This window comes from Oenanthe melanoleuca, chromosome 8 (genome assembly GCF_029582105.1).
Source record: "Oenanthe melanoleuca isolate GR-GAL-2019-014 chromosome 8, OMel1.0, whole genome shotgun sequence".
Classification (NCBI taxonomy): Eukaryota; Metazoa; Chordata; class Aves; order Passeriformes; family Muscicapidae; genus Oenanthe; species Oenanthe melanoleuca.
Window position 1 is genome coordinate 21,257,612 of NC_079342.1, and position 13,734 is coordinate 21,271,345.

General features: G+C 47.5%; 2 protein-coding genes across 5 annotated transcripts in view; one reads left to right on the top strand and one right to left on the bottom strand.

The window, feature by feature from the left end:
- The window catches only part of FAF1 (Fas associated factor 1), a 147,440-nt gene extending 145,095 nt beyond the window's left edge, over nucleotides 1-2,345 (bottom strand). The window contains exon 1 of one of the 2 annotated variants that reach the window (XM_056498111.1): nucleotides 1,985-2,345. In XM_056498111.1, the coding sequence (XP_056354086.1) occupies nucleotides 1,985-2,029 (45 nt within the window). In that variant the 5' untranslated portion in view covers nucleotides 2,030-2,345. The remainder of the gene's footprint in view (nucleotides 1-1,984) is intronic. The other variant, XM_056498112.1, reaches the window with a different exon arrangement.
- Nucleotides 2,346-6,669: 4,324 nt separating this feature from the next.
- Nucleotides 6,670-13,126, top strand: CDKN2C (cyclin dependent kinase inhibitor 2C). Of its 3 annotated transcripts, XM_056498113.1 has the most exons (3): nucleotides 6,671-7,142; nucleotides 7,528-7,668; nucleotides 11,240-13,126. In XM_056498113.1, the coding sequence occupies exons 2-3, from the start codon at nucleotides 7,540-7,542 to the stop codon at nucleotides 11,612-11,614; spliced, it is 504 nt and encodes a 167-aa protein (XP_056354088.1). In that variant the 5' UTR covers nucleotides 6,671-7,142; nucleotides 7,528-7,539; the 3' UTR covers nucleotides 11,615-13,126. The 3 variants fall into 3 exon arrangements, with proteins under 3 accessions (XP_056354090.1, XP_056354088.1, XP_056354089.1); XM_056498115.1 differs by lacking the exon at nucleotides 7,528-7,668 and having other exon boundaries at nucleotides 6,670-7,142; XM_056498114.1 differs by lacking the exon at nucleotides 6,671-7,142 and having other exon boundaries at nucleotides 7,149-7,668.
- The last annotated feature ends 608 nt before the right edge of the window (nucleotides 13,127-13,734 follow it).

Sequence of the window (13,734 nt, forward strand, 5' to 3'; positions counted from 1 at the left end):
AGTATTTTAAAGACCCAAAAACCTTTACTGTTTTGTAACAGTCTAAAGATACAAGGCCTAATAATGACTGACATTGTCCTTTACTAATCTGAAGCTTTAACAGCATGACAATTAACAGTTCAGTACTTTAAAACCAGGTAGACACTTGATATTATCTTTAAGAGAACTACAATAAAACAGAAAAACAAAGCTGTCTGCTGAAATACAAGAGGAAAATGTTTGGGTTCTTTTTAAATGAGGATTGGTATATGATAAAATATTTCCTGTGCCCTAAGTTCGGACACATTATGTCACCCACCCTTGACCTAAAACTGGTTCCTGTGATTCCACCACCCACCCTCAAGTTTGCAATGATACTTACTTGTCTTCAGAGTACAAATACTGCAGTTGCACTTTCACTTTTATTAATGGTTTCAAAATCCAAAATATGCAAAATAGCATAGAACACCTGGAAAGTGTAAATCTGTATTGAAAATTCTATTAAACAAATAATCTTACGTTCACCAGCCACTAATTTAATCATCTGGGATTCCTGATTGCAAATTCAGGTAATAATGTGGGATTCTCCTGCAAGAATCTGTTCTCACTGGTACGAATGCAGAACTGGGATCCCAGTTTCCTTTCACACAGTGTGCCATTCCTGGAAAAACTCCTTTGTGAAATTCCAGCCCTAAAATTAGGATGTCATTCCTTATGTACACAAAAGTATCTCCAAGCACAAGAAAGTAGTATCAAAATAGTAACATTTGGTAAACACTTTAATGAACAGGGGTGTAAGATATTGGGGTACAGAAGGGGATGACAGTTCCCTGTTATCAGCTGGGAACTTCACAAGTTACATCAGTGAGATATACCAGACACCTTTTGCAACAATTCATTACATAATACACAGGAATTACTACACTACAGTCACCCTACCTGTAGCTCCAAAGAGACACACACACAGAGTGAACTGGAGAGATTACTATTATTTCTTTTTAACTAAATGAAATAGTTTTACTGCTGACAGCTGCAAAACAGTCTTTTAAGAAACTGAACATACAGATGGCAGTTTTACAAATCAATCCAAGAATATCCAGGTGCCTATCCATACCAGAACCACCACTGCAAATGGACAAGGCTTAAAAAACAAAATCCTGATGGACCGAAAAGCAAATATTAAAAAAAAGTATATTCAAATATTATCTGATTCCCTTCCCAGATGTCCTTGGCTCCCCTCACTATTTCAAATGCAGGTATCCTCCAGTTTTTTACTCGGTCTTAAAAAAACAATATAAAAACGAGCAATATTAAGAAGGAACACACACTCCTAAACACATCACTTTTACTTATAGGAAGACTTTATTCTGGGGATAAGATTTAGAAGCCTGAAGTTAAATTACAACCCTTTTGGAGAGAGAAGGAAAGGTGACAAACGACTTTGAAGAGCATATCCTCCCTTGTACAGAAGCACTCTGTTGTTTGGAATGGGGTGGGAAGAGTTTTACCGTCATCACAACAGTCACAGGCTGAGGCAACCATGGAGTTTAGTGTTGATGCTGGAATGGAAACACCTCTGTTCAGCACTAATCTGTGGTACCAGCAAGTGATTCACCACAAACACTGTGACAAATCATGTGGACTGGTGAGTTTTGGATCCTCCCTGGCATTTGCCTCTTCCAAGTGAGCTGCCTCACAGCTGTCCCAAGGCCTGGCTGGTTGCAGAGGGTAGGAACAAGCAAAGTGGATGAAAAAGCTTTTTGTTTATTAATTAAAAACTGAAACTCTCTAAGTTAAAGACATTTTGCTCACGCACCTTGAGAGAAGAGGGCACACGCTCCCCATTTCTGACAAAAAAAGAAGAAAAGCGAGAGCGGAGGCTTCAGAGGGTGGGCTTCACACCCACCACCCCGGACCTCCCCACAAAGAACAAGCAGCACAGCAACGAGGAGAAAGAGAAAAGCAGCGAGAGGCCACGGCAGTGTGGCGGCGGCTCGAAATTTACCTGGAAATCAGCCAGTATCATTTCTCGGTCCATGTTGGACGCCATTGCAGCCAGCTGCGTCCCGGCTCTGCTCGGACCCGCGCACCTGGAGCCGCTGCCGCGGGGAGGACGGGGCAGGGTGGGAGCTCAGGAGCTCATGGAGGCGCCGCGCCGCGCTCGGGCTCCCGCGGCGCCTCCGGGCTGCTCCTCCCGGGCCCGGCGAGGGGAGGAGGCAGGAGAGCGGCGGGCCGGGCGCGGGGCCGGGAGCGGGCAGCGCTGCCTCAGCCGCTGGCCCGGGAAGGAGGAGGAGGAGGAGAAGAAGGAGGAGGAGGAGGAGGAGGAGGCAGCGCCGCTCCCCGCCTGCCTCCACAGCGCCTGTGTCGCACATTTTGCCTGTCATTGAGGTCGCAAAGAGGCGCTTTGCGGCCGCCACGTGACTGCCCGCCTGTCAAGCGCTCCCGGAGCCGGGGGCGGGACCGCGCCGAGCCGGGACCGCGGCCCCCGCGCCCGGGGGCACCGGGCGGAGCGGGGAGCCCCGAGCCGCGCCCGGCCCGGCCCGGCCCGAGCCGCCGCGGAGCGGACACGTCCGCACGTCCCGTGCCGGGGCTTGGCGGCTGCCCGGGCCCGGCGGCGGCGCGGGGTGTCCCGGCTGGGCTGCGCCGCCGGCTGCGGCCTAACGGGGCTGCGGGGAGCTGGCTGCGGCCGGGCCCGGGCCGTGCGCGGAAACGCGGGCCGGTGCAGCTGCCGGGCGGAGCGCGGCCCTGCCTCTCTGTGCGGGAGCGGGGAACCGTCCGTCCATCCATCCATCCGTCCGTCCGTCCATCCATCCATCCATCCATCCATCCCGCCCTTTCTCCTTCCTCCCGTCCCTGCCCCTCTCCCTCTATCCGCGCCCCGGGACCGCGGTTCCGGTGAATGCAGCGCTCGGTCCCGGCGCGGTTCGCGTCCCCTCCGCCCCCCGCCACTCGCTGCCCGCTCGGCAGGGCCCGCTCGGGGCAGCGCCGACTTTTCCCCCGGGCTCCGACTTGGCTCAAAAGAAGGAAATGCGTTTTTCACAGGTTTTTCTGAGCCAACACACCGTGATCTGCACAGCGGCCGTCGCTCAGGCTTACTACTCCAGCACTGTAAGATGCAATTCTATTATATACCGCAAATAAATCTGCTTTGAGTGATGCAAATCTAACTGTAAGCGATGCTTTCTAAGTCTGCCTCCTGCAGCCTGAGGTACCCCCTTACACCGACATAGAGCACACATTTGCACGTCAACTTGCTAATTAGTCCAACGTGTTTTGCTCCGCTTTTTGTAGGAGTCTCCTGCGAGTGTCGTAGCCGAGGTCACAGATGCATCAAGCAGCTTTCCTGTCAGCTCATAATGATACCTTTGAATCAAGATGTTCTGCCGGATTTAAGAAGCAGCGTTCTTTATTGTTTCTCTCTTCCACCCGCGGGGTTACAGGGGTTCCGCGGGCTCTGCCCCGGGGCGAGCTGCGGGAGAGCGCTGCGGGCGGAGAGGGGCGCAGGGAAAGCTCGGCTGTGCCTCCAGGAGGGTCCGTGATCCCAGGAGAAACTCCGGGAATTGTTTAGAGCCTGCTGCGGACGCTGCTGGCGAGCGCGGGCTCCAGGGCACCTGGGCCGGGTGTCTGGCGGCGGCAGCGCTCCGGCCGGGCTGAGCCCACGCGGAAACGCAACTTGAGATGCAAAGCCGCAGTGTCAGAGAAGTTGGGTTTTACATTTTACCCTGTTCCTGCTCCAGTTTATGTTGGCAGGGCTTGCCAGAAGGTTTTTATTGCCCACTGACGTGAGCTTAACAATGCGAGCTCCCTACCATCGACCGGAGGGATGATAAATTAATTGCTCTCACACCTGCACCTTTTTTTTTTCCCCAGTTTGATGTTACAGACAGTTCTGTACTAAGTACGAGGTATGGTGCAATGCCAGGGACAGCCTATGCTAAATTACAAACAAATCCACCCACACATTACTAGAGAGTAACTATAATAAAGGCTGAAAAGCGAGTTTTAGCAACTGGATTAAAGCCAATTAATTCCTGGCACGAATTGAAGCTATAGGTATGCTGTCAAGATTAGTTACACGGCGTTCATGTCTATTACAGCCATATTTTAACTAATGATATCTATATTAGATTAAAACAGGAAGGATTTGATCCAGAACATGAAGAAAAGGTGAAAAGCTTCACGTGCCCCACATCGCAGGAAGTTCACATTCAAGTCACAGCTAAAGTTTCTGTTTGCCTTCTCACAGCCTCTCTGAGCCATTCGAGGTGGGTTTTATCCTCCAACGAGTGAGAGATAAATTAGGGAGCCGATTATTTTACTCCTTATAATACCTTATAATCTCCCTCCAGAAGCTATTTTTTTGGGGGGAGGTTTTCGTTTCTTTTTTTTTTTTCCCTGCTGATTCTGGAGCCGATTGGGGAAAATCTCTGTTTTAGGTGGAGAATCTTTATCACTCATGAGAGGAGATGATCAGGATGAACAAACTGCTTTCTGCCAAGGCTTTTGACAGACCTGCACGGCAGAGGAAGTTCGACGGCATTTTCTGGCCATGCAGCGTTACTTGCAGGAGGCCTGCAGCACTCCAGCTGCACTCTAATTATTTTTGCTATGTGGCATGATAAACAGAAGATGAAAGCTTTATTTTAAACTATAAACCAACAAAAAATAGTGTGAGACTGTTGTAATATTTGCAGGTCTAATTCTCCACTAAGTTAGCAACAGGTAACACCACCAAAGCCTGTGGATTTTAGGCAGTAATTAGTCACAAAATAAGTAATTTATAAGCCATCTCACTGAATAATCCAAGTTTTACATATAATTTCCCTCTTTATGCAGAAAAGCAACTGTATTTGAATAAACAGATGCTACTTGCATACATATATTTCTAGAACTAACTTTGAGGGAAGTTATAATTTATATTTTTGCTTTTAAAATGAGGGGGGAAAAAAGCAGTATTGCTTCTGGATGAGAATTACCACAGTGAGGCCCTTAAAAATACACGTGGTTTTTCTCTCCTTTAGTGGAAATGGGAGTGGGGGATCAGTTGATAAATTGAACAAAGTTGTTTTCCCTGCTTCGTGTGCAGGCAGCTCACACTTGTCACCTTTGCAATATTCGCAAACAAGCGTGGATGAGGGAATCGGTACCGGAAAATACAATCGCAAAGCACAAAAGCAACCGAAGCTGAGAGGAAAGCCAGACACAGAAGTCTGGCTTCGTTCAGCTGCGGATTCAGCGCTGTAGAACCGGCTGTGTTTGACGGCGGCGGCCCCGACCCAGGCCCGGCTGCCAGCGGCAGGTTCCCCCCGCAGGGCAGCGCCGGAGCTGTACCCATCGCAGCTTCCCTCCCTAACGCACCTCCCCGAGCCTGTTTACATTCAAAATCACTTTCCCGTGGCGTCCACGCAGAAAACAGACGTGCAGATCGCCCCTGCGAGGGATGGGTTACGTGTGCTTATCAGGGAGCCATGACATTGCTGCTTACCTCTCGGAGGGTTCACTTGGCAGAATTCAGTCCTCCGAGGGTCCCTGAAACCTAAAGCAATCCAGCCATTAAAGCACTTTAAGACACTAAATACTGTTAGGCAGGGTGGCGGTGACATCCCCGTCCTCATCCTCACTTCTTCGCCCTGAGAAGGAAAAGCGAAGTCCTCGCGTCTTCTTGGTGCCCGGGCGCGGTTCCCTTTCAAAATGGCACTTTCAAATCAATCAAGGACACCAGAAACGCGGGAAGCAGGAAGCGCTGCCGTGGACGGTCGCCTTCCACTGTTAAGACAACTTGACATTGACCCTTCATCCTTGACCTTGTCCTCAGGATGAGAGAGGAACCCGCGCCGCAGCCGGGGCGGCCCCGAGCGCGGAGCCGCCGCCCGCGGGGTGCCGAGCGTGGGCGAAGGGGCCGGGACCGGGACCGGGACCGGAGCGGCTCCGCTCCCCCGCGGGCAGGTGGAGGCCGCCGGGGAGAAGCTGCGGGCAGCGCCGTGGCAGAGGCCGCCCTCCCGCCCGCCGAGCTGCCCCGATCCCGCTCCTCCCGCCGGGGTGCAGCGGCTCCCGCTGCTACAACCTCCTTTCCCTTTCATTTCCCTCCCCCTAGGCCTCAGCAGCGCTGCTCCTAGAAGCAGCCGGGCCGTGCTGGCTGCGGCGGGGCAGTGCCGTGCCCGGGCGGCGCGGCGAGGGGACGGCACCGGGCGCCGCGGAGCTGCGGCTGCGGCGGGGCCGGGCGAGGGGCGGGCGGGAGCCGCTGCAGGCCTTCCTGCCCGAACTCCACCGCGCCTCCTTAAATCTCTGCCGTTAAAATGTGGGCGGGTGTTTCAACTCAAAAAGCGCTCAAATTTTTTTTCTTTTCAAAAAAAGCTGATGAGGTTAAAAAAAAAAAAAAAAAAAAAAAGAAGGGGGGGGGGAAAGGAGAGAGAAACCGGCTTCGTGTCCTTAGGAAACAGAAGTACCGATTGTTTGTGCTTAAAAAAGGGGGAGCGCAGAGCCGCGGGCGAAGGCGGCGGCCGCGGACCGGCAAGTGCAGCTTTATTTCGCGAAGTTGGAAGAGGAGGCGAGCTGGGCTGTCAGTGCGGCTGCGAGCGCGGCCGGGCCGGGGCAGCGGCGGCACCAGCGCAGCCTCTGCCCCCGGCGGGAGCGCGCCCCGCGGCCGCGGCGGGAGGAGGAGCGGCTGTCCCGGGGAGCGGCCGCGGAGCGCGGACAGCGGCGGCAGGACCCCGGCCGAGGAGGAACCCCGGCGGACACGGCTCCGCGCCGCGGCTCCTGCGCGCCCTGAGCGCGGGCGGCGGTTCGGGAGCCCCCCCGCGCCGCCCGCCGCCCTCCTGGATGCTCCGGAGCCGCCGCCGCCGGGGGCGGCCGCCAGCCGGGATCGCGCCCGCCCGCTGCGCGGAGGCTGCGCGGGGCCGCGGGAGTGAAGCTGCTGCTGCTGCTGCTGCGGGGAGCGAGAGCGCCGAGGGAGCGAGCCGGGCTCCGGCACAGCCGCCGCCGCCGCGCCCGGCCCTCCGCGGGCGCGGCTCGTCCTTCCCTTCCCTGCTGGGCCCGGACTAAGGCGACGGAGTGGGATGAAGGGGGGGATCCCGAGCGGGAGTTGGATGCACACTGCTACAGGAGACCTTTCCTCAGAGCTGCTGCTGCTGCTGCTAAAGTTTCAGAAACCGACTGTGAACAGGGTGGGTTGTCTTCTTCTTCCAAGATCTCAGGTCTGAGTGAGTCTCCGGTGTACGTATATATATGTTACCTATGACATATACAATATATTGCATAGCTGTTAATCTATTTCCCCCGCCGCGAAAGAGGCCAAAGTCTTTTATAATAAGAGTTACTCTATATGTGGAAGCAAAGAAATCTTCCTTCAAGTGGAGCTGCAGTTTTGCTAAATAATCACGTGTGAGTTAGGGGCGGGCTCTTGGCAAGGAGTTTTTTTACGAGTATTTACTACAAGGTCTTACTCCAGAAGATTAACCATCCCAATCCTTCTGTCAGTCTCCGATGCCATGCCTGGTTAAAAAAAAAAAAAAAAAAAAAAAAAAATCTCATCTTTTTTCCGATCGTCAGTCACCCTAAAGAATGGCCGAGCCTTCTGGGAACGAGCTGGCGTCCGCGGCTGCCAAGGGGGACCTAGTGCAACTTACTAATTTGTTGCAAAAGAATGTAAACGTCAATGCACAAAATGGATTTGGGAGGACTGCGTTGCAGGTTGGTATCCAGAGAGGGAGAAAATATTTCATCACTGGTACCTACGTGACCCGGGTTTCCAAAAAAGACAACGTTTTAAGCAGGCTGGTGGATGAAATTCGAGTGGTTTTTCAAACTCGTTGGATGCCATATTTTAACTTTAGTGGCTCCAACTCCCTAAAATGACGTACTTGAAATAAAAATGGTCAAAACCATTCTTTCAATCGGGGATAACCCTCAATGTCAAACGGGCTACGAGTTTGCTAATATTTTGCAACTTCGTGGGGTGGAGGCAAGGAATGAGAGAGCTGAGATGAAAAGAAATCAGCTTAGGTGAGCAGGATTTCATAGCAGGTCTGTAAACACAAATGTTCTGTTCTCTAAAGCTTAGGATTTATATCTTTTTTTTCTTCCTTTTTTTTTTTTTTTTTTTTTTTTTTTTTTTTTTTTTTCTTTCTTTTTTCCTTTCCTGCAATGTGCTTTTAAAGCGTGGCTTGTCTGGGTTCTGGGATCTGCTGTGGATGGTACTTTTCCTTTATACTCTGTTTGTGGGAATGACCTTTCTCATTGGGAAGCATGCTGCTCAGAACCGAGGACCTCCGATGTACATTAAGAGCTAGCCCTGCGAGCCAGGGTTCCAGCTGAATCACTTGCTTTTTCATTCATATTTAAGACTTTAAAATTTGCTTTTTCCAGATCGGCTAGCAGGGCACTGCTTCCAGTTATTTCCTTTCTGATCGTATAGGGTGCTGTGTCCTAATTTTTAACTGTGTAGCTGTGCAGGCAGTTGGAACTTGTCCAACTGCTAACTATCGGAGCTGATGAAAGATTTTACTTTTAATATTATCAGATAATGATGGCAAAAAGGCTAGAATACCTACCAAATAGTGAAAGATGTGATTTATAAATCCAGAGGGAAAATAAGTGTGGTTATTTGTACATGTTATAAGTACTGCAATGTGCAAGTGGAGCTATAGGTCTTTTTCATTTCACACATTAGTAAAATCGTTTTTTAACCCCTCTTCCCCCTTCCCCCAAAACCATGGTAATAATTTCTGAAAGTGGGTTTTTAAACAGCATAGAACCTGTGAATGTAGTCGAGATATTCACAGCTTTTTGGCTTAACATCAAAATGTTAGAGCTGGAAAATAAGCACTTCTTGCTGATAATTCAGGAATGATCCTTTTTTGATAATTTCGCTGAAGCTGGAGATCTGTGAGCTCCTCGCTGTCCTGCTAGTACCTAAATAGGACATCGCATGGCAGTGCAGGCACTTGCAGCAAATTTTAAGAGAGTGAAAGGGTTTAAATTAAAAACTTAGACAAGCTAAATTCTTTAAGAAAGGGGAAAACATTTCGCTAGTTGATTTATCCTCGGGACAAGGGCTGAAAACCGATTTGTCCTACGGGAATGCTGGATTTTTTTTTCTAAAAGCAGCTAACTGCCCATAATCTGAATTAAGGTGTATTTTACACAATGACATAGCATCCAGCTGTACTAAACATGCATCCGTGCCCTAACGATACTTCTTAGGGGTGCCTAATAACAACTGAGCTAATGAACCACAACAAAAATCAAAACAGGAGAATCTGTCGACTGATTTTCAATATGTATCATCCTGAAATGTGCTGTGGGTGCCTGGCCACGCTCGAAAGACTTCTCTGTCAGTGCACTCTGCAAGACTGAGATAATCTCTCTGTAATCTCTCTCTCAATTACAACGGAGAGAATGCTTCTATATTAATGTCAATGAATTTATATTTTTCCTCTGCATTTATGTTTAATTAAACAACTACTCGGCTTATCTTGCTCTGTTCTTTTTATTTCTGGTGAAGTGTACCTATGCAGGCCTCAAATACATCTCCTGTCCTTATGCTCTTTGTCAGATTTATTCAATTAATGCTTTCTCCTTCTTCACCTCCCTCCCCCAAAACACAACTTTGTAAAATGAAGGGGGCATTTGCTGTTCAGTTGTAGCCCATGGCCAAAAAGCACCACCTTTTACAGGATTTTTCTCCCCCTCGCATCTTTAACTGAAGCCTTCAGTCCCCTGGCCTGAACACTCAAAACTCCCACTTAACCCAAATATATGTTTTGAATTCACAAATAATGCATCCTGGGCTCTTAAAAAGAGATCAAAATGTCCGGGTTTTATTAAACAAAGAGAGATCACAATGATCTTGTTTTCTTTTACATCGCTTCCATCTCTTGTCAGAAGTGAAAGAAGTGGCTGAAAGTCGGGAGCTGGAAGCCTTGGGGCACAGAGAGATCTTTTTCCCTGAATCCCAGCCTGTCTTATCTGCACTTTTTCTCCTGTCTGTGGTTATAACGTGCTAGGCTGCTTTACACTTCAAACACTGTACATAAATATATTAATTATAGCTTGCTTTTCTTAAAAAACTTGATATTTATTTTTCGTCAGGAGAGATTTTCAGCAAACTCCTGTAGAAATTATACCTTATGCTAAATCTAATGCACTGTAATGCTCGTTTATGCTGATTTTTTTTTTTAACCAAAATTTTCAAATCAACGTGTGAATCTCTCTCTAAGGAAACAGAAAATAGTTGGTTTTTTTTAAAATGTTATACTTACAATGAGGCTAGTTACAAGGACAGAAAAATACTGTCTATAGGCTAGAGATTACACAATATACATTATAGTGTTCATTTTTGGAAAGCGTGCAAACAAAAAATGAGGAATTACAAGGAAATCGGTGCAAGCAGTTAAGTTACAAATAAGAGAGATTTGTGTTCTAATTATGATAGTTTTATGGTGCAATTGAGAAAATTGAAAGAAGCTTTTTCTTTTTTTTTTTTTTTTTCCCTGAGAGAAACAGTCAGAAAATCCAATTATTGTTGTTGTTGTATTTTTTTTTAAGGGATGTTTTAATGACAGAACATAGCCACAGTTTACTTATAGAGGGGTTATGAAAGTATAATATATTATATTGATTTTAGAAGAGAACTTCTGTAACTTTGAAACATTCCTTTTGACTTTTCCTTTTTGGGTGACCTAATGAAACACAAATATTGGGGAGAAGAATTTCTTTTAGCATTTATGTTTCTCAACAGATAGAGCTATGGTACAGTCCAAATATTTGTATTATGATAATGCACAGACAATGTAAACACCTGAAAGCTTGTAAAAACACATTCTGCATTTGCTGTTGCTGAGGTAAAAGATCTGTTCCTCAGAGACCCTATATTTGCTGCTTAACAAGATTAAACAGTAATGCAGAGGTGTCTCAATACTTAGGCAAATAAAACTGAACTATACTTAATTTTTATACATTGAGAAGTTGAGATGACCCTCGTTAGGAAAAAAAAAATAAAATTGTTCTATTCCATTCCATGCTATTTCAGGCATCAATCCCACCGAGGCAGATAACATCTTTCACAATTTCTCCGAGTGCAGTAACAAATACATTAAAAGCTAGATGTTCTGGTGTGTCATCAGTTTTCTAGCGAGTCTCCTCCGTCTGCTGTAAATGAGAATTGGACTCTGACAAAAGCCAGGGATGAGCAGGGAGGACGGGAGGCAGTGCTGCAGCAAACCCCCACCCGCGGTATCCAATTCTCCTCTCTCTTTCGTAGGTGATGAAACTCGGGAACCCCGAAATCGCCCGGCGGCTGCTCAGTAACGGGGCGAACCCCAACCTGAAAGACAGCACCGGCTTCGCTGTCATCCACGACGTAGCCAGGGAGGGCTTTCTGGACACTTTGCAGACTCTGCTGGAGTTCAAAGCCGATGTTAACATTGAGGACAACGACGGCAACCTGCCCCTGCACCTGGCGGCGCAGGAGGGGCACGTGCGGGTGGTGGAGCTGCTGCTGGCGCGCTCCGAGTGCAAGGTGGGCCACCAGAACAAGCGCGGGGCCACCGCCTGCGACCTGGCCCGGCTCTACAGGCGGGCGGCCGTGGTGCAGCTCCTGGAGGCCAGCGGCTCCTTCCCCCCCAGCATGGACTGAACCCCGCTAGGACGGGGGCTCCTTTGGACCTGAGGGTGTGCAGACTTATTGGGGTGTTTCCCTCCTTTTTAACAACATTTGTTGCCACATTTATTTTTTTCTTCTTCTTCTTCTGAACAGCTGGTAGTGTAAGTCTCAAGAAATTCCAGAGGTGGGTTTTTAGATAACAGAAACGTTTTAAATCCATGCTCCCAGCAGTTTCCTATACCTTTCACTTTACACAGTACTCCCAGGCTCATCCGTGTGTGTGTTGGTTGCTCATATCTAGTTTTCCAGTATCAACTTGTACGATTTATTTTAGGTCATTCGCATCAAGTCATTAATAGAAGAGCTACTATTCACATGTTTAATATTGCTGGACTTTTAAGAAAAGGAAATAGTTTACTGTGATTTCTCCCACCTCTCAATGCACCCCTCCCTCCTCCTCACTCCCCCCACCCCTTTCGGTCAGGCTCAAGAGTCTGAGGTCCTGTTTAAGATAAAAACATCCTTTTGCTAAGAAGTCACCTGCAGCCCCTGCACAGGCAGAGCTGGAAGTCAAAGGCTGCATGGCCTGAGGACAGTGGACGGCGCTTAGATGCTTTAGGCAGTAACTATTCTGTCACTAACAAAAGCTTGTAGAACTAGGTCACTTACTTTCTAAATGTAGATGACACTTTTCCTCTTTGTGTATTTAAACTTTCACCAATCTGGTTTTGAATTTAGTTACCAGAAACAGTATAAGTGGTGTTTCTTCGATTGCCAGAGGTTTTAAACAGCTCAGTTTAGTAGTTCGTGTTTACTGTGCACTGCAGAAGATTTTTTTTCTAGTTTCAAAACAAGCAGCAGAGAACCATTGTCAAAGGCAAGAGAACACGAAAGCTGCAATACAAGACTTCTGGTCACTTCATCTGCTGATTGCAGTTTAGATGTTCTCTAAAGAATATTTGTTTTCCACCAATTATTCTGTTTAGTCTGGAAATAAACTATTTTAATGACAGCATCTCAGAAAACAAGAATATTTGAATACAGAGTAATTTAGGAAGCAGTACTTTTGTTATTTGTGAAGTTGTTGCTTGCACCTAAAACACAATTTAACCATTGGAAATTTTCTATTGCAACACAGTTGAGAGTATTCACCAGACTGAAACTCATTTGCCTCTCCAGCCTCAACAGGAGCTAACGATGCTCAGCACCGTGTCGGGAAGAGTCTATTATGAAACTTTCAACATTTGTACAGGATCTATTTGTTGGGCAGATGGGCAGTTTAAAGTGCTTCATTTTGAATAGTCTAAATTTCGTGCAAAATAGAAGGTTTTAAATCAATGCAAAATGAATACTCCTTTAAATAGCACTTAAAAGAGGAGAGGTAATACATTAGTTTAATTTTTAACTTATTTTTAAAATTAGCCCCACAAAATCAGTTACTACATTTTCAAGTAAAAAATAATTTGCTGAAACTGTCTGTCACATTTACTATAAGCTCTGTCATACTGCTGTGTTCTGATTAAAAACCTCTGTGAAATATGAAAATTTGTGCGCATGATCATTAATCGGAGCAGCACAGCACATAGGAAGCATTATTGGGGAAATAAACCCCAAAATTCCCCGTAGAAAGAGCACTAAAGCACCTGAAATATTAAACTGAGCAACGTAATCCACAGGTCTCCGAGGTGAAGTGACCCAAATCGCTCTGTGTTTTTCTCCATCTTCCTTTCCTCATGTCCTGGAGGATGCTCCAAGCCTTTTCCTTCTCCATTCCTCTCACAAAGGGGAATTCTGTGCTACATCAGAAGGTAACATGCAGCTTTCTCACATTTACTTGGTTTTTTTCACCTGTGCTACTAAAATACTTCATTCCAAACCCATTTGGAGTTTCATCAGCATTTCATTTACGCTAAGGTGAAGTTTAAGCAGTGGCTTAATAGAACAACTTCTCTTCCGAGAAAAATGCCCCGCCTAGTGAGAAATAGCGGCTTTTATTGCGTGCCAGGAGTTCAGGGTTAAAGCCAGGACGAATCACCCCCCGGCCATGCCCAAAGCCTCGGCGGCTGAGTCACGGGCGATAGTCTGGTTTAAAGATGCGTTTTATCTGATTTCACTGCCGCGTTTTCTCTGTGAGCCCTTCAGCTTATCGGAAA